The sequence below is a fragment of the Entelurus aequoreus genome, linkage group LG05 (genome assembly GCF_033978785.1).
Source record: "Entelurus aequoreus isolate RoL-2023_Sb linkage group LG05, RoL_Eaeq_v1.1, whole genome shotgun sequence".
Taxonomy (NCBI): Eukaryota; Metazoa; Chordata; class Actinopteri; order Syngnathiformes; family Syngnathidae; genus Entelurus; species Entelurus aequoreus.
In genome coordinates, this window is record NC_084735.1 from 11189917 (window position 1) to 11215583 (window position 25667).

Consider the following 25667-nt stretch of genomic DNA (forward strand, 5'->3'; position numbering starts at 1 on the left):
TGTGCTGTTGACAAATGTCCCCCGTGCCACACTTTGGACACCCCTGATACACAGAACACTGACCGTGCTCCTCAGCCCACATGTGTGTGTGTGTGTGTGGGGGGGGGGCTGCTACTACACACACACACACACACACACATCAGCACATACTTTGGATCAATGTTCTCACACTCTCATCTCCTGGTCCTCACAGAACAATACTATAATCAACACTTATGGAGGGGTTCCTGCAAGGAATGTATACTTGGACATCCCCCCCCCCCCATACATACACACACACACACACACACACACACACACACACACACACGCACACACACACATGCAGTACAAGCAGCTTGTGTGCCATGCTGCCGTTGGGAATGCAGAGGGCAGCAGAAAGTTGAAGCAGCAGGTGGTGGACCTGGAGGTTGTGTAATACTAGAAGGTGGAGGTTGTGCAATACTAGAAGGTGGAGGTTGTGTAATACTAGAAGGTGGAGGTTGTGTAATACTAGAAGGTGGAGCACGTACACCACAAGACGATACGGTACACAGATACATGTCACCTGGTGGCAGGTGAAGGGACACAAGTGGAAGATCTGCACGAGGGAAGGAACACAGCAGCATGGCTGAGAGGGGAAGGGGAAGAAGAAGAAGAAGAAGAAGAAAAAGAAGAAGAAGAAGAAGAAGAGGTCCATCTTTGGACGTCTATGGCGGGACTTGTCGTGTTGGCGATGGCGGGGGTCGTCGACTTGAGTGGAGGACAAGACAAGACCAGAGGAGAAGTTTCAGTAGAAGAAGAGAAGACAAACAACCTTTTCCACTACACAGGGGCCCGGGGCCCACTCAAATATGAACACTGAATGATTGACTAAGTAGGACCTTGTCACATGACATCGCAGACTAATCACACGTAAAGAGACTCATCACAACAATCATGTCATCACATGATCAATATGTTTCTATCAACTGTCAATAACATCAATATGTTTCTATCAACTGTCACATGATCAATATGTTTCTATCAACTGTCACATGATCAATATGTTTCTATCAACTGTCAATATCATCAATATGTTTCTATCAACTGTCAATAACATCAATATGTGTCTATCAACTGTCACATGATCAATATGTTTCTATCAACTGTCACATGATCAATATGTTTCTATCAACTGTCAATAACATCAATATGTTTCTATCAACTGTCACATGATCAATATGTTTCTATCAACTGTCAATACATCAATATGTTTCTATCAACTGTCACATGATCAATATGTTTCTATCAACTGTCAATAACATCAATATGTTTCTATCAACTGTCACATGATCAATGTGTTTCTATCAACTGTCACATGATCAATATGTTTCTATCAACTGTCACATGATCAACATGTTTTTATCAACTGTCACATGATCAATATGTTTCTATCAACTGTCAATAACATCAATATGTTTCTATCAACTGTCACATGATCAATGTGTTTCTATCAACTGTCACATGATCAATATGTTTCTATCAACTGTCAATAACATCAATATGTTTCTATCAACTGTCACATGATCAATATGTTTCTATCAACTGTCAATAACATCAATATGTTTCTATCAACTGTCACATGATCAATGTGTTTCTATCAACTGTCACATGATCAATATGTTTCTATCAACTGTCAATAACATCAATATGTTTCTATCAACTGTCACATGATCAATATGTTTTTATCAACTGTCACATGATCAATATGTTTCTATCAACTGTCAATAACATCAATATGTTTCTATCAACTGTCACATGATCAATGTGTTTCTATCAACTGTCACATGATCAATATGTTTCTATCAACTGTCAATAACATCAATATGTTTCTATCAACTGTCACATGATCAATATGTTTCTATCAACTGTCATTAACATCAAAGTGTCAATAAAACACTTTAGTCATTTTTCTGCTGCAGGACTGCTTGTATCGCACATGATATCACACACAATTAATCCGCTACAAGACTGCTTGTATCGCACATGATATCACACACAATTAATCCACTGCAAGACTGCTTGTATCGCACATGATATCACACACGAGTAAACACGCTGCAGGACTGCTTGTAGCGCACATGATATCACACACAATTAATCCGCTGCAAGACTGCTTGTATCGCACATGATATCACACACAAGTAAACACGCTGCAGGACTGCTTGTATCGCACATGATATCACACACACGTAAACACGCGGCAGGACTGCTTGTATCACACATGATATCACACACGAGTAAACACGCTGCAGGACTGCTTGTATTGCACATGATATCACACACGAGTAAACATGCTGCAGGACTGCTTGTATCGCACATGATATCACACACGAGTAAACACTCTGCAGGACTGCTGGAAATCGCACATGATATCACACACGAGTAAACACGCTGCAGGACTGCTTGTATCTGTGTGAGTCTTGTGTTTTCTCCTACCCACCTGGGGATACTTGGAGGGGCCCTGTTTGGGCGGCTGGGGGCCTGAGGACTCTCAGCACTGTTGTTGAAGGGCCCCAGGGGTCCCGGGCGGTTAGGTGGCGGTGGGGCCCCACGAGGCCCGGGGCGCTGGCCTGCAGACATCCTCCTGGGACCAGTGGGACTGGGAGGCGGAGACCTTGACACCAGGGAAGGTTTAGAAGACATAGGACAAGTTCTTGATACAGGTGTGTCGGTACCTGCGACCACCGCTGGACTCGCCCACCCAGGAGTTGTCCACGGGTGGGGGCATGGGCACGGTGATGGTGGAGGTGGAGATGTCTCCAATGATGGCCAGAGCCTCCTTCAGGGCCTGGTGGGTCCTCAGCACCTCGTCCCTCCTCCGGGCCTGCTCCTGGGACTCGTCCATCAGGGCGTTCTGGTCTCCTGCAGAGTACAGCTGGGCCAGCAGCTCCGCGTTGATGAACTCCTTCACCTGTGGACAAGATGGAGGCTGCAGCGGGAGAAGGTGGTGTAGAAGGCAGGTGAGTGTTTACGTTGTTGATCATCAGGTGCATGATGGCCTTGGGCATCAGGTCTCTGATGCACTTGTTGACGATGGCCATGTAGGAGTCCACCAGGTTCCTGATGGTCTCCACCTTGCGCTCCAGCTGGGGGTCCATGGAGAAGTTGTCTGAGGCGGTACTGGTCTCACTCTCCACCTTCATGGGGGAGAAGAACACACCACACCTGTCATGCCATGTCTTGATTAATCACATTGCTAACGTTAGCTGCATTGTTAGCCACCAGAGAGCATTTTTATATGTTAGCATCTTCTTGTCTCATGGTGTTGTAACCATAGCAACCATATGTTAGCATCTTCTTGTCTCATGGTATTGTAACCATAGCACCTCGCAGCAGCGGTGACCCTCGCCGAGGACCACCTGGCCGTTCACCGCGAGGCGCAACCGGCACCCACAACGCACGGACAAAGCACGCAACCGGCACCCACAACGCGCGGACAAAGCACGCAACCGGCACCCACGACGGCGGACAAAGCGCGCAACAAAAGGAGGAGGGAGTATTGCAAATTCCCAAACATGACCCGTGTGACTCTCCCTCCGCTCTTTCTCCGCAGGTCCCGGCTGCTGCCTTCAGAACATCTCCCGCGCAGACGGCCCCTCAAACGCTTGGGCAGGTGTGCTGGAGGCGTGGTCGGCCCGATCACGCGCGTCAGGGACTTCCGCAGGTGGAGACGTACTGTATCACGGTAAGGATACAAGGGAGTAGCGAGCAGACCATGATCCACCAGAACCTGGTTCGACCCGGGGCTTTGAGGCAGGCAACACGGCTAAAAATTAGGTGTGTTCATGGGGTTGTGCACGAGTACCCTGTGGTGCCAGTGGAAATTTGGTATGAGGGACAAAAGCATAGGGTCAAGGTAGCTGTAAGTACGCACCTTTCGCACCCCGTAATTTTGGGCACAAATTGGCCGGGGTTTAACAGTCTAGTGACACAATGCGTGGGGGTGCGTTCACGGACCGTAGGAAAGGGGAATATCCGTGCAGTTCTCAGTGGCGACGCGGGTCCATCCAACACTGCCGAGCGGGAATCGAGAGGAAACTTTGCGCGCGGCCTGGCACCAGGTGGCTTACATCGACGGTCAGCTGGTGCGCCCGGGAACAGCGCGGGTATTTCCTCATTTCTCAATTATTAGAGATAGATTATACCGGGTGAGTTGTGACACTCAAACAGGAGAGGAAACCACCCAGTTGTTGGTGCCGAAACGCCGCCGGGAAATGGTTTTCCAGGCGGCGCACTACAATCCCATGGCTGGCCACATGGGGTAGGATAAAACACTCAATCGGGTCATGGTCCGATTCTATTGGCCGGGCATCCGGACAGACGTGCGCCGCTGGTGTGCTGCCTGCCCGGACTGCCAGCTGGTGAACCCGGTGGCCACCCCCAAGGCGCCCTTGCGCCCATTGCCGCTCTTGGAGGTCCCCTTCGAAAGAATTGGTATGGACCTCATCGGACCATTCCACCCGAGCACACGGGGATATCGCTTTGTGGTAGTCCTGGTGGATTACGCAACGCGCTATCCCGAAGCAGTGCCACTGCGCTCCATCTCTGCAAAGAGTGTCGCGCAGGCCCTGTCTCAGGTCATCTCCCAAGTTGGAATCCCGAAAGAGATTCTGACTGACCAGGGCACGTCCTTTATGTCATAAACGATAAAGGAACTATACGGATTATTGGAAATTAAAGCGATCCGCACCAGGGTATACCACCCACAAACAGATGGGCTGGGGGAGCGGCTAAATAAGACGCTGAAAACCATCATCTGTAAGTTTACGCACGAGGACAAACCCATCCATCCATCCATTTTCCAGGGTATACCCCGCCTTACGCCCGATTGTAGCTGAGATAGGCTCCAGCGCCCCCCGCGATGAGGACAAACCAAATTGGGATAAATGGCTGGATCCCCTACTGTTTGCAATGCGGGAGGTACATCAGGCCTCTACAGGCTTTGCGCCTTTTGAGTTATTATACGGCAGGAAGCCGCACGGGGTTTTGGATGTAATTAGGGGAAAGCTGGGAGGAGGGGCCAAGCTCCAGCAAAAACGAAATTCAATACGTCATGGACATGCGAGCAAAACTCCCCACGGTGGGGCACTTGTCACGCGAGAATTTGCTCCGTGCCCAGGAACGTCAGCAGGGCGTGTATAACAGGGGCACTCAGCTAAGGAAATTTTCACCGGGAGAAAGAGTGCTTGTGTTACTTCCAACATCCAGCTCGAAATTACTCGCCAGGTGGCAAGGACCCTTTGAGGTCACACGGCAAGTGGGTGATGTGGACTACAAGGTCCGGCGCTCGGACCAGGGCAGAGCCACCCAAATTTATCATATAAACCTCCTGAAAACATGGAAGGAGGCGGAGCCTGTTTCCATGGTGACGGTGGTTGAGGAGGATTTCGGGCCAGAGGTCCCGCGCTCTGTTCTGCCCTTCCCCCTCCTCTGTGACAATCTGCTCACGTTAGCGCAGAAAGCGGATGTTGCCAAGCTGCAGCAGCGCTTCTCTGATGTGTTCTCCCCTCGGCCCGGGCGCACGAACCTCATCCAACATCATATTGAGACCAGCGCGGGGGTTACGGTGCGGTCTCAGCCCTACAGGCTCCCTGAACACAAACGCAAAGTGGTTCGGGAGGAATTAAAATCCATGCTGGAGTTGGGGGTAATAGAAGAATCCCCCGGGGCGTGGTGCAGCCCCATCGTTCTGGTAGGGAAAAAGGATGGGTCTGTGCGGTTCTGTGTGGATCACCATAAGGTGAACGAAATATCACGTTTTGACGCTTACCCAATGCCTCGGGTCGACGAGCTCCTTGATCGGCTGGGTACTGCTCGTTTTTTTACGACACTGGATTTAACCAAGGGCTACTGGCAGATTCCCTTGTCACCAGAGTCCAGGGAAAAAATGGCCTTTTCCACTCTGGAAGGTTTGTACCAATTTGTGACACTTCCGTTTGGCTTGTTCGGTGCGCCCACCACTTTCCAGCGCCTCATGGAACGGGTGCTGAGGCCTCACGCTGTATACGCGGCTGCCTACCTGGATGACGTCATCATCCAGAGTAGCGGCTGGGAAGAGCACATGCGGCGAGTGGGGCAGTGCTCGAGTCCCTGAAGCAGGCAGAGCTCACCGCCAACCCGGCGAAGTGTGTTGTTGGCCGGAGGGAAGTACAGTATTTGGGGTACCACTTGGGAGGAGGGCAGGTGCGCCTGCAGGTAGATAAAACAGCAGCAATTGTGGCCTGCCCAATCCCCAAGACGAAAAAAGAGGTGAGGCAGTTTCTGGGTCTGGCAGGTTACTACCGGAGGTTTATCCCCCGGTTTGCGGACCTGACCAGCCCACTAACTGACCTCACCCAAAAGGGTGCTCCAGATCTGGTCCAGAGGACGGAGCAGTGCCAGCAGGCGTTAGAGAGGGTTAAAAAGGCCCTCTGCGAGGAGCCGATCCTGCACATGCCTGATTTTTCTCTCCCGTTTTGTCTGCAGGCTGACGCGTTGGGCAGGGGACTGGGAGCTGTTTTGTCCCAGCAGGTGGAGGGCGTCGACCGACCCATCCTTTGTATCAGCCGAAAGCTATCCGAAAGAGAGGCCAGGTATAGCACAGTGGAGAGGGAGTGCCTCGCCATTTGGTGGGCGGTCGGGGCCCTCCGATACTACCTCCTGGGGCGCTCATTCAGCCTCTGCTCGGACCACAAACCCCTCCAGTGGCTCCATCGCATGAAAGATGCCAACGTGCGGATCACCCGTTGGTATCTACCTTTACAACCCTACAACTTCAGAGTGATTCACAGACCGGGTGCACAGATGGCCATGGCCGACTTCCTTTCCCGCTCCCTCACGGGATGGGGGGGGGGGGGGGGGGGGGGGGGGGGGGGGAATAGGGAGGGGGGGTGGCCTGTGGACCTGCAGCGAAGCGGGGTGTGCCAGGGCCGGCTTCGAGATTAGCGACAGGTGTGTAGATGGCACACCTGGGCCGGTTTATCTGATCAGCGGTCCCTCTGTTAAAGAGCAGCAGCCGGGAAGGAGAGGCGTTAGTACGAGTACGAGCACGAGCATGAGAGAGAGCGAGGACTGACACGTAACGCAATGACTGAAAAGGAACATAAAGAACATTTATTGAAAAATAAATCATTGTTCAGAACTATGAATGAAGCGGTCATGTCCGTGATTGGTGGTCTGAAGAACCCGGAAGAGCAAGTCTTCAACAAGCATGTTGAGCTACATCAAAGACTTGTAAGGAATGTACTTGACTCGCCACCATGCATGTATGCGATATGATTGATTGATTGATGGATTGATGTATGCGATATAGATGTTGACACGTATGCGATATAAATGCTGACACGTATGCTATGTAAATGTTTACATGCATGCGATATAAATTTTGACACATATACAACATAAATGTTGACACGTAAGGGATGTAAATGTTGACATGTATGCGATACAAATGTTGACAGTTGTGCGATATAAATGTTGACACCTATGGGATATAAATGTTCACACGTATGCGATATAAATGTTGACACGTATGCGATATAAATGTTTACACTAATGCTATATAATTGTTGACACGTATGTGATATAAATGTTGACACTTATGCGATATAAATGTTGACACGTATGCGATATAAATGTTGACAGGTAGGCGATTTAACCGTTGACAGTTGTGTGATATAAATGTTGATACACATGCGATATAAATGTTTACACTAATGCTATATAATTGTTGACACTAATGCTATATAATTGTTGACACGTATGTGACATAAATGTTGACACTTGTGCGATATAAATGTTGACATGTGTGCGATATAAATGTTGACACATATGCGATGTAAATGTTGACACGTATGCTATATAAATGTTGACAGGTATGCGATATAACCGTTGACAGTTGTGTAAAAAATGTTGACACGCATGCGATATAAATGTTTACACTAATGCTATATAATTGTTGACACGTATGTGATATAAATGTTGACACTTATGCTATATAGATGTTGACATGTGTGTGATATAAATGTTGACACATATGCGATATAAATGTTGACACGTATGCAATATAAATGTTGACAGGTATGCAATATAAATGTTGACACGTATGCGATATAATCGTTGACAGTTGTGTGATATAAATGTTGACACGTATGCGATATAAATGTTGACAGGTATGCGATATAAATGATGACACGTATGCTATGTAAATGTTGACACGTATGCGATATAAATGTTGACACGTATGCGATATAAATGTTGACACGTATGCGGTATAAATGTTGACACGTATGCGGTATAAATGTTGACACGTATGCGGTATAAATGTTGACAGGTATGCAATATAACCGTTGAAAGTTGTGTGATATAAATGTTGACACGCATGCGATATAAATGTTTACACTAATGCTATATAATTGTTGACACGTATGTGATATAAATGTTGACACGTATGCGATATAAATGTTGACACGTATGCGATATAAATGTTGACACGTATGCGATATAAATGTTGACAGGTATGCGATATAATCGTTGACAGTTGTGTGATATAAATGTTGACACGTATGCGATATAAATGTTGACAGGTATGCGATATAAATGATGACACGTATGCGATATAAATGTTGACACGTATGCGATATAAATGTTGACACGTATGCGATATAAATGTTGACACGTATGCGGTATAAATGTTGACACGTATGCGGTATAAATGTTGACACGTATGCGGTATAAATGCTGACAGGTATGTGATATAACCGTTGAAAGTTGTGTGATATAAATGTTGACACGCATGCAATATAAATGTTTACACTAATGCTATATAATTGTTGACACGTATGTGATATAAATGTTGACAGTTATGCTATATAGATGTTGACACGTATGCGATATAAATGTTGACACATATGCAATATAAATGTTGACACATATGCGATATAAATGTTGACAGGTATGCGATATCACCGTTGACAGTTGTGTGATATAAATGTTGACACGCATGCGATATAAATGTTTACACTAATGCTATATAATTGTTGACACGTATGTGATATAAATGTTGACAGTTATGCTATATAGATGTTGACACGTATGCGATATAAATGTTGACACATATGCGATATAAATGTTGACACATATGCGATATAAATGTTGACAGGTATGCGATATCACCGTTGACAGTTGTGTGATATAAATGTTGACACGCATGCGATATAAATGTTTACACTAATGCTATATAATTGTTGACACGTATGTGATATAAATGTTGACACTTATGCTGTATAGATGTTGACATGTGTGCGATATAAATGTTGACACATATGCGATATAAATGTTGACACGTATGCGATATAAATGTTGACGGGTATGCGATATAACCGTTGACAGTTGTGTGATATAAATGTTGACACATATGCGATATAAATGTTGACAGTTGTGTTATATAATTGTTGACACGTATGTGATATAAATGACAAAGAAGCAGTAAGAAGGTAAGTGCAGGTGCTGACCGTGGTGATCTTCTCAGGGTAAACTCCAGCACGTAGCAGAGAAGACTTCCAGCTGTCCACATCATCCTGGGAGTCACACGCCAGCTCCAGTGTGCGGTTGTCCTTGTACACGTTCCTGCAGTACACACATACATGGCTAGTACAAGTACACCTTCCTGTAGTACACACATACATGGCTAGTACAAGTACACCTTCCTGCAGTACACACATACATGGCTAGTACAAGTACACATTCCTGCAGTACACACATACATGGCTAGTACAAGTACACCTTCCTGTAGTACACACACACATACATGGCTAGTACAAGTACACCTTCCTGCAGTACACACATACAAGTACACATGAAGTACAAGTTCATAATCCTACACATATTTGCAGCGCTGCATGCAGGCCTTTAGCTCTTTGGCTTGATAATTGCCACGTGGTGACTAATAATGATCATAATAATATTAATCATAATAATAATCATAATAATAATAATAATAATAACAATAACAACAATCATAATAATAATAATAATCATAATATGCATAATAATATTCATAATAATATTAATAATAACCATAATAATGTAATAATCATATTCAAATAATAATCATAATAGTACCAATATAAATGTTTTTGATTATAATAATGATAATAATCATATTCATAATAATATTAATGACATTGATAATAGTAATCATAATAATAATAATCATAGTAATATTAATTATTATAAGTCATAATAATAATTAGAGATGTCCGATAATATCGGTCTGCCGATATTATCGGCCGATAAATGCGTTAAAATGTAATATCGGAAATTATCGGTATCGTTTTTTTTTATTATCAGTATCGTTTTTTTTATTTTTTTATTTTTTTTTTATTAAATCCACATAAAAACACAAGATACACTTACAATTAGTGCACTAACCCAAAAAACCTCCCTCCCCCATTTACACTCATTCACACTCATTCACACAAAAGGGTTGTTTCTTTCTGTTATTAATATTCTGGTTCCTACATTATATATCAATATATATCAATACAGTCTGCAAGGGATACAGTCCGTAAGCACACATGATTGTGCGTGCTGCTGGTCCACTAATAATACTAACCTTTAACAGTTAATTTTACAAATTTTCATTAATTACTAGTTTCTATGTAACTGTTTTTATATTGTTTTACTTTCTTTTTTATTCAAGAAAATGTTTTTAATTTATTTATCTTATTTTATTTTATTCATTTTTAAAAAAAAGTACCTTATCTTCACCATACCTGGTTGTCCAAATTAGGCATAATAATGTGTTAATTCCACGACTGTATATATCGGTTGATATCGGTATCGGTTGATATCGGTATCGGTTGATATCGGTATCGGTAATTAAAGAGTTGGACAATATCGGCATATCGGATATCGGCAAAAAGCCATTATCGGACATCCCTAATAATAATAATAACAAAAACAAAGATGGTATTTCAGTGATTGTGACATGACTTGCAGCTGACCTGGACTCGGTGTTGAAAATGCAGAAGATGTGTTTGCTGGACATGAAACTCTTCTCCACATCACGGACCTTCAGGTTGTCCAGAGGCAGCATGTACTTCTTCTCCTTCTCCTGTCAGGATGCACACACACTTCTTACTGCGTGCTGGCGACAACACACAAGGTCAGTGTCAGGATGCACACACACTTCTTACTGCGTGCTGGCGACAACACACAAGGTCAGTGTCAGGATGCACACACACTTCTTACTGCGTGCTGGCGACAACACACAAGGTCAGTGTTAGGATGCACACACACTTCTTACTGCGTGCTGGCGACAACACACAAGGTCAGTGTCAGGATGCACACACTTCTTACTGCGTGCTGGCGTGAGATAAACCTTCCTCTGAGGAACCTTGAACTGGAGTCTAGGATCCTCCTTTGACTTGGACCATGGAGCAAAACCTTCCTCTGAGGGAACTGGAGTCTCGGCTCCTCTTTTGACTTGGACCATGGAGATAAACCTTTCTCTGAGGAACCTGGAACTGGAGTCTAGGATCCTCCTTTGACTTGGACCATGGAGATAAACCTTCCTCTGAGGGAACTGGAGTCTCGGCTCCTCGTTTGACTTGGACCATGGAGATAAACCTTCCTCCGAAGAACCTTGAACTGGAATCTAGGCTCCTCCTTTGACTTGGACCATGGTGATAAACCTTCCTCTGAGGAACCTTGAACTGGAGTCTAGGCTCCTCCTTTGACTTGGACCATGGAGATAAACCTTCCTCTGAGGAACCTGGAACTGGAGTCTCGGCTCCTCGTTTGACTTGGAAAATGGAGATAAACGTTCCTCCGAAGAACCTTGAACTGGAGTCTAGGCTCCTCCTTTGACTTGGACCATGGAGATAAACCCTCCTCTGAGGAACCTGGAACTGGAGTCTAGGCTCCTCCTTTGACTTGGACCATGGAGATAAACCCTCCTCTGAGGAACCTGGAACTGGAGTCTAGGCTCCTCCTTTGACTTGGACCATGGAGATAAACCTTCCTCTGAGGAACCTTGAACTGGAGTCTAGGCTCCTCCTTTGACTTGGACCATGGAGATAAACCTTCATCTGAGGAACCTGGAACTGGAGTCTATGCTCCTCTTTTGACTTGGACCATGGAGATAAACCTTTCTCTGAGGAACCTGGAACTGGAGTCTAGGATCCTCCTTTGACTTGGACCATGGAGATAAACCTTCCTCTTAGGGAACTGGAGTCTAGGCTCCTCTTTTGACTTGGACCATGGCGATAAACCTTCTTTTGAGGGAACTGGAGTCTCGGCTCCTCGTTTGACTTGGACCATGGAGATAAACCTTCCTCCGAAGAACCTTGAACTGGAATCTAGGCTCCTCCTTTGACTTGGACCATGGTGATAAACCTTCCTCTGAGGAACCTTGAACTGGAGTCTAGGCTCCTCGTTTGACTTGGACCATGGAGATAAACCTTCCTCTGAGGAAGCTGGAACTGGAGTCTCGGCTCCTCGTTTGACTTGGACCATGGAGATAAACGTTCCTCCGAAGAACCTTGAACTGGAGTCTAGGCTCCTCCTTTGACTTGGACCATGGAGATAAACCCTCCTCTGAGGAACCTGGAACTGGAGTCTAGGATCCTCCTTTGACTTGGACCATGGAGATAAACCTTCCTCTTAGGGAACTGGAGTCTAGGCTCCTCCTTTGACTTGGACCATGGAGATAAACCTTCTTTTGAGGGAACTGGAGTCTCGGCTCCTCGTTTGACTTGGACCATGGAGATAAACCTTCCTCCGAAGAACCTTGAACTGGAGTCTAGGCTCCTCCTTTGACTTGGACCATGGTGATAAACCTTCCTCTGAGGAACCTGGAACTGGAGTCTAGGCTAATCCTTTGACTTGGATCATGGAGATAAACCTTCCTCTGAGGAACCTGGAACTGGAGTCTATGCTCCTCCTTTGTCTTGGACCATGGTGATAAACCTTCCTCTGAGGAACCTGGAACTGGAGTCTATGCTCCTCCTTTGACTTGGACCATGGTGATAAACCTTCCTCTGAGGAACCTGGAACTGGAGTCTATGCTCCTCCTTTGTCTTGGACCATGGTGATAAACCTTCCTCTGAGGAACCTGGACCTGGAGTCGAGGCTCCTCCTTTGACTTGGACCATGGTGATAAACCTTCTTCTGAGGAACCTGGAACTGGAGTCGAGGCTCCTCCTTTGACTTTGACCATGGAGATACACCTTCCTCTGAGGAACCTGGAACTGGAGTCGAAGCTCCTCCTTTGACTTGGACCACGGAGATACACCTTCCTCCGAGGAACCTCCGACAGCTGCAGAGATGTAAACTTGAAATATGCTCGCCTCGCACTTTGAGGGCGATGTGGTCACCGGGAGGGGGAGGAGCCAAGGTGCCTGCAAAGTCCTAGTTGTGAAGTCAGTGGTGTTGGAGGAAGGAGAAGGAGGATGTAATGCTGTTGGAGGAACATCTAGTGAGGCTGCAGTGTAGCTCCACCTGCTGTGCACAACAACAACAACAACAACAACAAGAAGCTGCACAGCGGGCAGAGAAGTGAAGAACATGGCCGCCAGCAGAACCTTGTGGATGTGTGAAGAATAAAAACTACATTTGACTCCTGGTCACGACTGGTTCTAGTGATCAGACGCACCTCGTCATCCTTGAACCAGGACAGGCTCTCAGCGGTCAGCACAAACCAGTACTCCTTGGCCCCGCCCTTCATGATGCTGATGTTGTTGATGGTCAGCCAGCCTTTACGGATCACCTGCAGGGAGGGGGAGGAGCTTAGAAGGTCGCCACATGTCACACCTGGAGGAACCACAAGATGTGTGTGTGTCACCTGGTTGGTGGCAGAACTCTGGCTCTTGTTGGTCTGACTGCTCCTCTGCTGAGCGCTGTGCACCGGGGTCACACCCAGGTCACACCCAGGTCACGCCGAGGTCACACCCAGGTCACACCCAGGTCAGGTCGGACATGAGGAAGGGAAGAAGGGTGAAGGTGAAGACAACCTGCTCACTACAGTAGATCACTCAGCATTTCTGTGGACTTCTAGGGTTGTACGCTATACCACTACTAGTATAGTATACTGCTACTAGTATAGTATACCGCTACTAGCATAGTATACCTCTACTAATATAGTATACCACTACTAGTATAGTATACTGCTACTAGTATAGTATACCGCTATTAGCATAGTATACCTCTACTAATATAGTATACCACTACTAGTATAGTATACTGCTACTAGTATAGTATACAGCTACTAGCATAGTATACCTCTACTAATATAGTATACCACTACTAGTATAGTATACTGCTACTAGTATAGTATACAGCTACTAGCATAGTATACCTCTACTAATATAGTATACCACTACTAGTATAGTATACCTCTACTAATATAGTATACCGCTACTAGTATAGTATACTGCTACTAGTATAGTATACCGCTACTAGCATAGTATACCTCTACTAATATAGTATACCACTACTAGTATAGTATACCGCTACTAGCATAGTATACCTCTACTAATATAGTATACCACTACTAGTATAGTATACCGCTACTAGTATAGTATACCTCTACTAATATAGTATACCACTACTATTATAGTATACCTCGACTAATATAGTATACCACTACTAGTATAGTATACCACTACTAGTATAGTATACCTCTACTAATATAGTATACCACTACTAGTATAGTATACCGCTACTAGCATAGTATACCTCTACTAATATAGTATACCACTACTGGTATAGTATACCACTACTAGTATAGTATACCTCTACTAATATAGTATACCACTACTATTATAGTATACCTCGACTAATATAGTATACCACTACTAGTATAGTATACCACTACTAGTATAGTTTACCAGTAATTGTATACTACTACTAGTATAGTTTCGGTTCTAGTATAGTTTACCAGCAATAGTATACAGCTACTAGTATAGTATACCATTACTAGTATAGTATACCATTACTAGTATAGTTTACCAGTACTAGTATAGTTTACCAGTAATAGCATACCGCTACTAGTATAGTATACCACTAATAGTACACCACTAATACAAACCCCGTTTCCATATGAGTTGGGAAATGGTGTTAGATGTAAATATAAACGGAATACAATGATTTGCAAATCCTTTTCAAGCCATATTGAGTTGAATATGCTACAAAGACAACATATTTGATGTTCAAACTGATTAACATTAACATTATTATCATTAACTTTAGAATTTGATGGCAGCAACACGTGACAAAGAAGTTGGGAAAGGTGGCAATAAATACTGATAAAGTTGAGGAATGCTCATCAAACACTTATTTGGAACATCCCACAGGTGAACAGGCTAATTGGGAACAGGTGGGTGCCATGATTGGGTATAAAAGTAGATTCCATGAAATGCTCAGTCATTCACAAACAAGGATGGAGCGAGGGTCACCACTTTGTCAACAAATGCCTGAGCAAATTGTTGAACAGTTTAAGAACAACATTTCTCAAGCAGCTATTGCAAGGAATTTAGGGTTTTCACCATCTACGCTCCGTAATATCATCAAAGGGTTCAGATAATCTGGAGAAATCACTGCACATAAGCAGCTAAGCCCGTGACCTTCCATCCCTCAGGCTGTACTGCATCAACAAGCCACATCAGTGTGTAAAGGATATCACCACATGGGCTCAGGAACACTTCGGAAACCCACTGTCAGTAACTACAGTTGGTCGCTACATCTGTAAGTGCAAGTTAAAACTCTCCTATGCAAGGCGAAAACCGTTTATCAACAACACCCAGAAACGCCGTCGGCTTCGCTGGGCCTGAGCTCATCTAAGATGGACTGATACAAAGTGGAAAAGTGTTCTGTGGTCTGACGAGTCCACATTTCAAATTGTTTTTGGAAACTGTGGACGTCGTGTCCAAAGAGGAAAAGAACCATCCGGATTGTTATAGGCACAAAGTGTAAAAGGCAGCATGTGTGATGGTATGGGGGTGTATTAGTGGCCAAGACATGGGTAACTTACACATCTGTGAAGGCACCATTAATGCTGAAAGGTACATACAGCTTTTGGAGCAACATATGTTGCCATCCAAGCAACGTTACCATGGACGCCCCTGCTTATTTCAGCAAGACAATGCCAAGCCACGTGTTACATCATAGTAAAAGAGTGCGGGTACTAGACTGGCCTGCCTGTAGTCCAGACCTGTCTCCCATTGAAAATGTGTGGCGCATTATGAAGCCTAAAATAGCAGAAGGGAGACCCCCGGACTGTTGAACAACTTAAGCTGTACATCAAGCAAGAATGGGAAAGAATTCCACTTCAAAAATGTGTCTCCTCAGTTCCCAAACCTTTATTGTTTACTGAGTCAATAAATATCATCCCTTCTGCTCATTGAGTCAATAAATATCATCCCTTTTCACACTCACTTTCTGCACGACAAAACACTTAAGTCATGATTGTCTTCAGGTTAAAGTAGAGTGGTAATTGTTTTATTTGGCGAAAGCGAGTGGTCACTATAATTCATTAGGTCAAGCGCATGACGCAGTAAGTTGAATGATGCGGACACGTTTGTTACTGGATACTTTCTAACACGCCTTGGAGACGTTGTATGTGTAAGTGATATACCAATATCAATATTTGATGTATTGACTCATGTTTCATTTATCAATGAATATTACTCAAGTGTGCTTAGCTGTTGTGTAGCCGCTAGGTCCTAGCATGTTTACCTTTAGTGAGTGACTAAAAGACACAACAAGTGTGTTTATTGGAGCGTATGTAGATGTTACCACCCTCGTATCAGAGAGGATATTTACATGATATAAGTGGATACAATCTGATACTTGATGTTCTGCTGATATCAGGGCCCACATCCCCAGTATCACAAACATGCATGTACACAGTCATTATTTGGTCTAACCCAAGTGAAGAGTCAGTATCTAACTTCAATCATTCATATTTAAATCAGCACAATAATAATAATAATAATAAATAATGATTTTTACTTTGCAAAGCCAATGAAGTCCTCATGGTTGGTGTTGATGTAAGACAGTTGGATGTCAATCACCAGCAGAACCTGCAACAATACAACACATTTACTCTAGCAATCATACATACACACATACATACATACATGTACACATACATACATACATATACACATACATACATACATACATACATACATACATACATATATATATACATATACACATACATATATACACACATATACATACATACATATATACATACATATACACACACACACACACACATACATACATACATACATACATACATACATACATACATATATATATATATATACATATACACATACATATATACACACATATACATACATACATATATACATACATATACACACACACACACACACATACATACATACATACATACATACATACATACATAGTATGCATAAATCAAGTATTTGAACTTTAAAATATAAAACATGACAACAATAGCTGCTGTATAACATTATTTGTGTATACAATTATATTGTTGTGTGTAACATTATATTGTTGTGTGTAACATTATATTGTGTAAACAATTATATTGTTGTGTGTAACATTATATTGTTGTGTGTAACATTATATTGTGTATACAATTATATTGTTGTGTGTAACATAATATTGTTGTGTGTAACATTATATTGTGTATACAATTATATTGTTGTGTGTAACATTATATTGTTGTGTGTAACATTATATTGTTGTGTGTAACATTATGTTGTGTGTAACATTATATTGTTGTGTGTAACATTATATTGTGTATACAATTATATTGTTGTGTGTAACATTATATTGTTGTGTGTAACATTATATTGCTGTGTGTAACATTATGTTGTGTGTAACATTATATTGTTGTGTGTAACATTATATTGTGTATACAATTATATTGTTGTGTGTAACATTATATTGTGTATACAATTATATTGTTGTGTGTGACATTATATTGTTGTGTGTAACATTATATTGTTGTGTGTAACATTATGTTGTGTGTAACATTATATTGTTGTGTGTAACATTATATTGTGTATACAATTATATTGTTGTGTGTAACATTATATTGTTGTGTGTAACATTATATTGTTGTGTGTAACATTATGTTGTGTGTAACATTATATTGTTGTGTGTAACATTATATTGTGTATACAATTATATTGTTGTGTGTAACATTATATTGTGTATACAATTATATTGTTGTGTGTAACATTATATTGTTGTGTGTAACATTATATTGTTGTGTGTAACATTATGTTGTGTGTAACATTATATTGTTGTGTGTAACATTATATTGTGTATACAATTATATTGTTGTGTGTAACATTATATTGTTGTGTGTAACATTATGTTGTGTGTAACATTATGTTGTGTGTAACATTATATTGTTGTGTGTAACATTATATTGTGTATACAATTATATTGTTGTGTGTAACATTATATTGTGTATACAATTATATTGTTGTGTGTAACATTATATTGTTGTGTGTAACATTATATTGTTGTGTGTAACATTATGTTGTGTGTAACATTATATTGTGTATACAATTATATTGTTGTGTGTAACATTATATTGTGTATACAATTATATTGTTGTGTGTAACATTATATTGTTGTGTGTAACATTATATTGTGTATAAAATTATATTGTTGTGTGTAACATTATATTGTTTTGTGTAACATTATATTGTGTGTATAACATTATATTGTTGTGTGTAACATTATATTGTGTATACAATTATATTGTTGTGTGTAACATATGTATAAAATTATATTGTTGTGTGTAACATTATATTGTTGTGTGTAACATTATATATTTTTTTGTTATAATTTTGGTCCAGTATGACTTTCAACATTTATGTTGGCGACCTCTGTCACAACATGTTGACCACCATCACATGTTGACCACCATCACACGTTGACCAACATCACACGTTGACCAACATCACACGTTGACCACCATCACACGTTGACCACCATCACATGTTGACCACCATCACACGTTGACCACCATCACACGTTGACCAACATCACACGTTGACCACCATCACACGTTGACCACCATCACATGTTGACCACCATCACACGTTGACCACCATCACACGTTGACCACCATCACATGTTGACCACCATCATATGTTGACCACCATTACATGTTGACCACCATCACATGTTGACCACCATCACACATTGACCACCATCACACTTTGACCACCATCACATGTTGACCACCATCACATGTTGACCACCATCACACGTTGACCACCATCATATGTTGACCACCATCACATGTTGACCACCATCACACGTTGACCACCATCACACGTTGACCACCATCACATGTTGACCACCATCATATGTTGACCACCATTACATGTTGACCACCATCACATGTTGACCACCATCACACTTTGACCACCATCACATGTTGACCACCATCACACTTTGACCACCATCACATGTTGACCACCATCACATGTTGACCACCATCATATGTTGACCACCATCACATGTTGACCACCATCACACTTTGACCACCATCACATGTTGACCACCATCACACTTTGACCACCATCACATGTTGACCACCATCACACGTTGACCACCATCACATGTTGACCAACATCACACATTGACCACCATCACACGTTGACCACCATCACACGTTGACCACCATCACATGTTGACCACCATTACATGTTGACCGCCATCACATATTGACCACCATCACATATTGACCACCATTACATGTTGTGTTGACCACCATCACATGTAGACCACCATCACATGTAGACCACCATCACATATTGACCACCATCACATGTTGACCACCATTACATGTTGACCAACATTACATGTTGACCACCATCACATGTTGTGTTGACCACCATCACATGTAGACCACCATCACATATTGACCACCATCACATGTTGACCACCATCACATGTTGACCACCATCACACGTTGACCACCATTACACGTTGACCACCATCACATGTTGACCACCATCACACGTTGACCACCATCACACGTTGACCACCATCACACGTTGACCACCATCACATGTTGACCACCATCACATGTTGACCACCATCACATATTGTGTTGACCACCATCACAAATAGACCACCATCACATGTAGACAACCATCACATATTGACCACCATCACATGTTGACCACCATCACATGTTGACCACCATCACACGTTGACCACCATCACACGTTGACCACCATCACATGTTGACCACCATCACACATTGACCACCATCACATGTTGACCACCATCACATGTTGACCACCATCACATATTGTGTTGACCACCATCACATATAGACCACCAGCACATGTAGACCACCATCACATATTGACCACCATCACATGTTGACCACCATTACATGTTGACCAACATTACATGTTGACCACCATCACATGTTGTGTTGACCACCAACACATGTAGACCACCATCACATGTTGACCACCATCACATGTTGACCACCATCACATGTTGACCACCATTACATGTTGTGTTGACCACCATCACATATAGACCACCATCACATGTAGACCACCATCACATATTGACCACCATCACATGTTGACCACCATTACATGTTGACCAACATTACATGTTGACCACCATCACATGTTGTGTTGACCACCATCACATGTAGACCACCATCACATGTTGACCACCATCACATGTTGTGTTGACCACCATCACATGTAGACCACCATCACATGTTGACCACCATCACATGTTGACCACCATTACATGTTGTGTTGACCACCATCACATATAGACCACCATCACATGTAGACCACCATCACATATTGACCACCATCACATGTTGACCACCATTACATGTTGACCAACATTACATGTTGACCACCATCACATGTTGTGTTGACCACCATCACATGTTGTGTTGACCACCATCACATGTAGACCACCATCACATGTTGACCACCATCACATGTTGACCACCATTACATGTTGACCACCATCACATGTTGTGTTGACCACCATCACATGTTGTGTTGACCACCATCACATGTAGACCACCATCACATATTGACCACCATCACATGTTGACCACCATCACATGTTGACCACCATTACATGTTGACCACCATCACATGTTGACCACCATTACATGTTGTGTTGACCACCATCACATGTAGACCACCATCACATGTTGACCACCATCACATGTTGACCACCATTACATGTTGTGTTGACCACCATCACATGTTGACCACCATTACATGTTGATCACCATCACACGTTGACCACCATCACATGTTGTGTTGACCACCATCACATGTAGACCACCATCAATTGTTGACCACCATCACATGTTGACCACCATCACAACATGTTGACCACCATCACATGTTGACCACCATCACAACATGTTGACCACCATCACACGTTGACCACATCACACGTTGACCACCACCACATGTTGTGTTGACCACCATCACATGTTGTGTTGACCACCATCACATGTTGTGTTGACCACCATCACACGTTGACCACCATCACACGTTGACCACCATCACATGTTGACCACCATTACATGTTGATCACCATCACACGTTGACCACCATCACATGTTGTGTTGACCACCATCACATGTAGACCACCATCACATGTTGACCACCATCACATGTTGACCACATCACATGTTGTGTTGACCACCATCACATGTAGACCACCATCACAACATGTTGACCACCATTACATGTTGACCACCATCACATGTTGACCACCATTACATGTTGATCACCATCACACGTTGACCACCATCACATGTTGTGTTGACCACCATCACATGTAGACCACCATCAATTGTTGACCACCATCACATGTTGACCACCATCACAACATGTTGACCACCATCACATGTTGACCACCATCACAACATGTTGACCACCATCACACGTTGACCACATCACACGTTGACCACCACCACATGTTGTGTTGACCACCATCACATGTTGTGTTGACCACCATCACATGTTGTGTTGACCACCATCACACGTTGACCACCATCACACGTTGACCACCATCACATGTTGATCACCATCACACGTTGACCACCATCACATGTTGTGTTGACCACCATCACATGTAGACCACCATCACATGTTGACCACCATCACATGTTGACCACATCACATGTTGTGTTGACCACCATCACATGTAGACCACCATCACAACATGTTGACCACCATTACATGTTGACCACCATCACATGTTGACCACCATCACACGTTGACCACATCACACGTTGACCACCATCACACGTTGACCACCATCACACGTTGACCTCCATCACACGTTGACCACCATCACATGTAGACCACCATCACATGTTGTGTAGACCACCATCACACATTGACCTCCATCACACGTTGACCACCATCACACGTTGACCACCATCACATGTAGACCACCATCACATGTTGACCACCATCACATGTTGACCACCATTACATGTTGATCACCATCACACGTTGACCACCATCACATGTTGTGTTGACCACCATCACATGTAGACCACCATCACATGTTGACCACCATCACATGTTTACCACCATCACATGTTGACCACCATCACATGTTGACCACCATCACATGTTGACCACCATTACATGTTGACCACCATCACACGTTGACCACATCACACGTTGACCACCACCACATGTTGTGTTGACCACCATCACATGTTGTGTTGACCACCATCACACGTTGACCACCATCACACGTTGACCACCATCACATGTTGACCACCATTACATGTTGATCACCATCCCACGTTGACCACCATCACATGTTGTGTTGACCACCATCACATGTAGACCACCATCACATGTTGACCACCATCACATGTTGACCACCATCACACGTTGACCACCATCACATGTTTACCACCATCACATGTTGACCACCATCACATGTTGACCACCATCACACGTTGACCACCATCACACGTTGACCTCCATCACACGTTGACCTCCATCACACGTTGACCACCATCACATGTAGACCACCATCACATGTTGTGTAGACCACCATCACACGTTGACCACCATCACACGTTGACCACCATCACATGTAGACCACCATCACATGTTGTTTAGACCACCATCACACGTTGACATCCATCACACGTTGACCTCCATCACACGTTGACCACCATCACATGTTGACCACCATCACACATTGACCACCACCACATGTTGTGTAGACCACCATCACATGTTGTGTAGACCACCATTACATGTTGTGTAGACCACCAGGAAGTCTTCAAATGTAGAAAATAAACCATAATGTGTGGCCTAGCGCACCTGAGGGCCCACAGAAGGTGTGGCCTAGCGCACCTGAGGGCCCACAGAAGGTGTGGCCTAGCGCACCTGAGGGCCCACAGAAGGTGTGGCCTATCAAGGTGCATCTAAACACTAGAGTCATTATTGTCATGCATTATTATGATGGTTAATTAAAGGTGTGAGTGGACACACCTGTGCCAGGTGAGTGTGGAGTGTTACCTGTTCCTTGGCTCGACTCTCCCTGTCCCGGATGTGAGACGTGACGATTCTCTCGGTTTCTTCCCTCAGCATGGGGAAACTTTCCAGCTGGCAGAACGGAAACTCTTTCAATGTCAGCAGCAAAAAAAGGCTTCGCCACACATCCTAAAAACCACCCGCACGTCGGCTGCAGCCACCTTCATTTTAGTTTTTTTCGCTAGCAAACATGCTAACTGGCAACGGTGGCCTGTGGTTTCAGACGCTAATGTTAGCATGCCTGTGCTAGCGTTGTCCTCACCTGACCTTACCTGCTAGCATTAGCTCGTAGCTACGTCCCTTTGTTCTTCCACTCAGCGGGAAGGAAGGAAGTGAGCGTGAAGGAAAATGTTCAAATAATATCTACACGGCGGACATTTATCCATGAAAATATGTAAAAAAAATTTTTTAAAAAGCTGCAGATGGTGTGTTTGACAGGGATTCAGCTGGCAGGAGATATCATAGAAGTAAATGTCGTACTTTATCAATATCATTACATTAATACAGTAAAAATTTGAACCGATACAGTATCAATTCCCGGTAATCTATACCAGAACAATTTTTGGTACATTTGAGTTGCAGTATTTCTGTGAAAAGCACATGCTGACCTTGGAATGACCTTGTCCGCATTGACTCGACATGCAAGCATCTCGTTGCTCATTTAGCAAGGCACCATTGTTGCGTCATAGGCTCTCCCCCCCCCCCCCCCCTCCGGACTGAGCCTACCCTCCCCCTTCAGCTCTCACTCCTTACCTACTTTGCCTTTAAACCAATGGAAGAAAGACCATTTAGTTGCACTTCATAGAAATGTTTTGATAAGTTGTTTATGACATCTCATGTTTTATTGCAACGTTTTGTTCTCACACTCCTGAGTCTCACTTGCCAAGACGTTAGCGGTGTAAAGTTTACGCTCGTCGGTTCAGTCTTTGCCGTCTGTTGCCCCCCAAAAAGTGTCAACAATGTAAGTATTGCACTTATCACGTGCATCTTAAAGGCCTACTGAATTTTTTTTTTTAAATTTAAACGGGAATAGCAGATCCATTCTATGTGTCATACTTGATCATTTCGCGATATTGCCATATTTTTGCTGAAAGGATTTAGTAGAGAAAATCGACGATAAAGTTCGCAACTTTTGCTCGCTGATAAAAAAAAGCCTTGCCTGTACCGGAAGTAGCGTGACGTCACAGGAGCTAGTATTCCTCACAATTCCCCGTTGTTTACAATGCAGCGAAAGAGATTCGGACCGAGAAAGTGATGATTACCCCATTAATTTGAGCGAGGATGAAAGATTCGTAGATGAGGAACGTTACAGTGAAGGACTTGAGAGGCAGTGCAGGACGTATCTTTTTTCGCTCTGACCGTAACTTAGGTACAAGCTGGCTCATTGGATTCCATACTCTCCTTTTTGTATTGTGGATCACGGATTTGTATTTTAAACCACCTCGGATACTATATCCTCTTGAAAATGAGAGTCGAGAACGCAAAATGGACATTCAGTGCCTTTTATCTCCACGACAATACATCGGCGAAATGCTTTAGCTACGAGCTAACATGATAGCATCGTGCTTTAACTGCATATAGAAACAAAAAAATAAACCCCTGACTGGAAGGATGGATAGAAAATCAACAATACTATTAAACCGTGGACATGTAAATACACGGTTAATGCTTTCCAGGCTGGCGAAGGTTAACAATGCTGTGCTAACGACGCCATTGAAGCTAACTTAGCAACTTAGCAACGGGACCTCACAGAGCTATGCTAAAAACATTAGCTCTCCACCTACGCCAGCCAGCCCTCATCTACTCATCAACACCCGTGCTCACCTGCGTTCCAGCGATCGGCAGAAGGACGAAGGTCTTCACCCGATGCGTTTGGCGGAACGGAGACGTAGGAAGTCAAGGTGAGGTCGGCGGCTAGCGCGGCTAGCGCTCCAACAAAGTCCTCCTGGTTGTGTTGCTGTAGTCCGCTGCTAATACACCGATCCCACCTACAACTGTCTTCTTTGCAGCCTTCATTGTTCATTAAACAAATTGCAAAAGATGTCCAGAATACTGTGG

General features: G+C 43.6%; 1 protein-coding gene across 2 annotated transcripts in view; it reads right to left on the reverse strand.

Annotated features, from left to right (window-relative positions):
• Positions 1 to 258: 258 nt before the first annotated feature.
• LOC133650159 (dynamin-3-like) overlaps positions 259 to 25667 on the reverse strand; it is a 47978-nt gene continuing 22569 nt past the window's right edge. The window contains exons 12-21 of one of the 2 annotated variants that reach the window (XM_062047082.1): positions 23595 to 23681; positions 17017 to 17087; positions 13850 to 13904; positions 13661 to 13774; positions 11010 to 11119; positions 9516 to 9630; positions 2997 to 3161; positions 2700 to 2935; positions 2465 to 2638; positions 259 to 732 (exon numbers count right to left, since the gene is read on the reverse strand). In XM_062047082.1, the coding sequence (XP_061903066.1) occupies positions 690 to 732; positions 2465 to 2638; positions 2700 to 2935; positions 2997 to 3161; positions 9516 to 9630; positions 11010 to 11119; positions 13661 to 13774; positions 13850 to 13904; positions 17017 to 17087; positions 23595 to 23681 (1170 nt within the window). In that variant the 3' untranslated portion in view covers positions 259 to 689. Of the gene's footprint in view, positions 733 to 2464; positions 2639 to 2699; positions 2936 to 2996; positions 3162 to 9515; positions 9631 to 11009; positions 11120 to 13660; positions 13905 to 17016; positions 17088 to 23594; positions 23682 to 25667 lie in introns of both variants that reach the window. The other variant, XM_062047081.1, reaches the window with a different exon arrangement.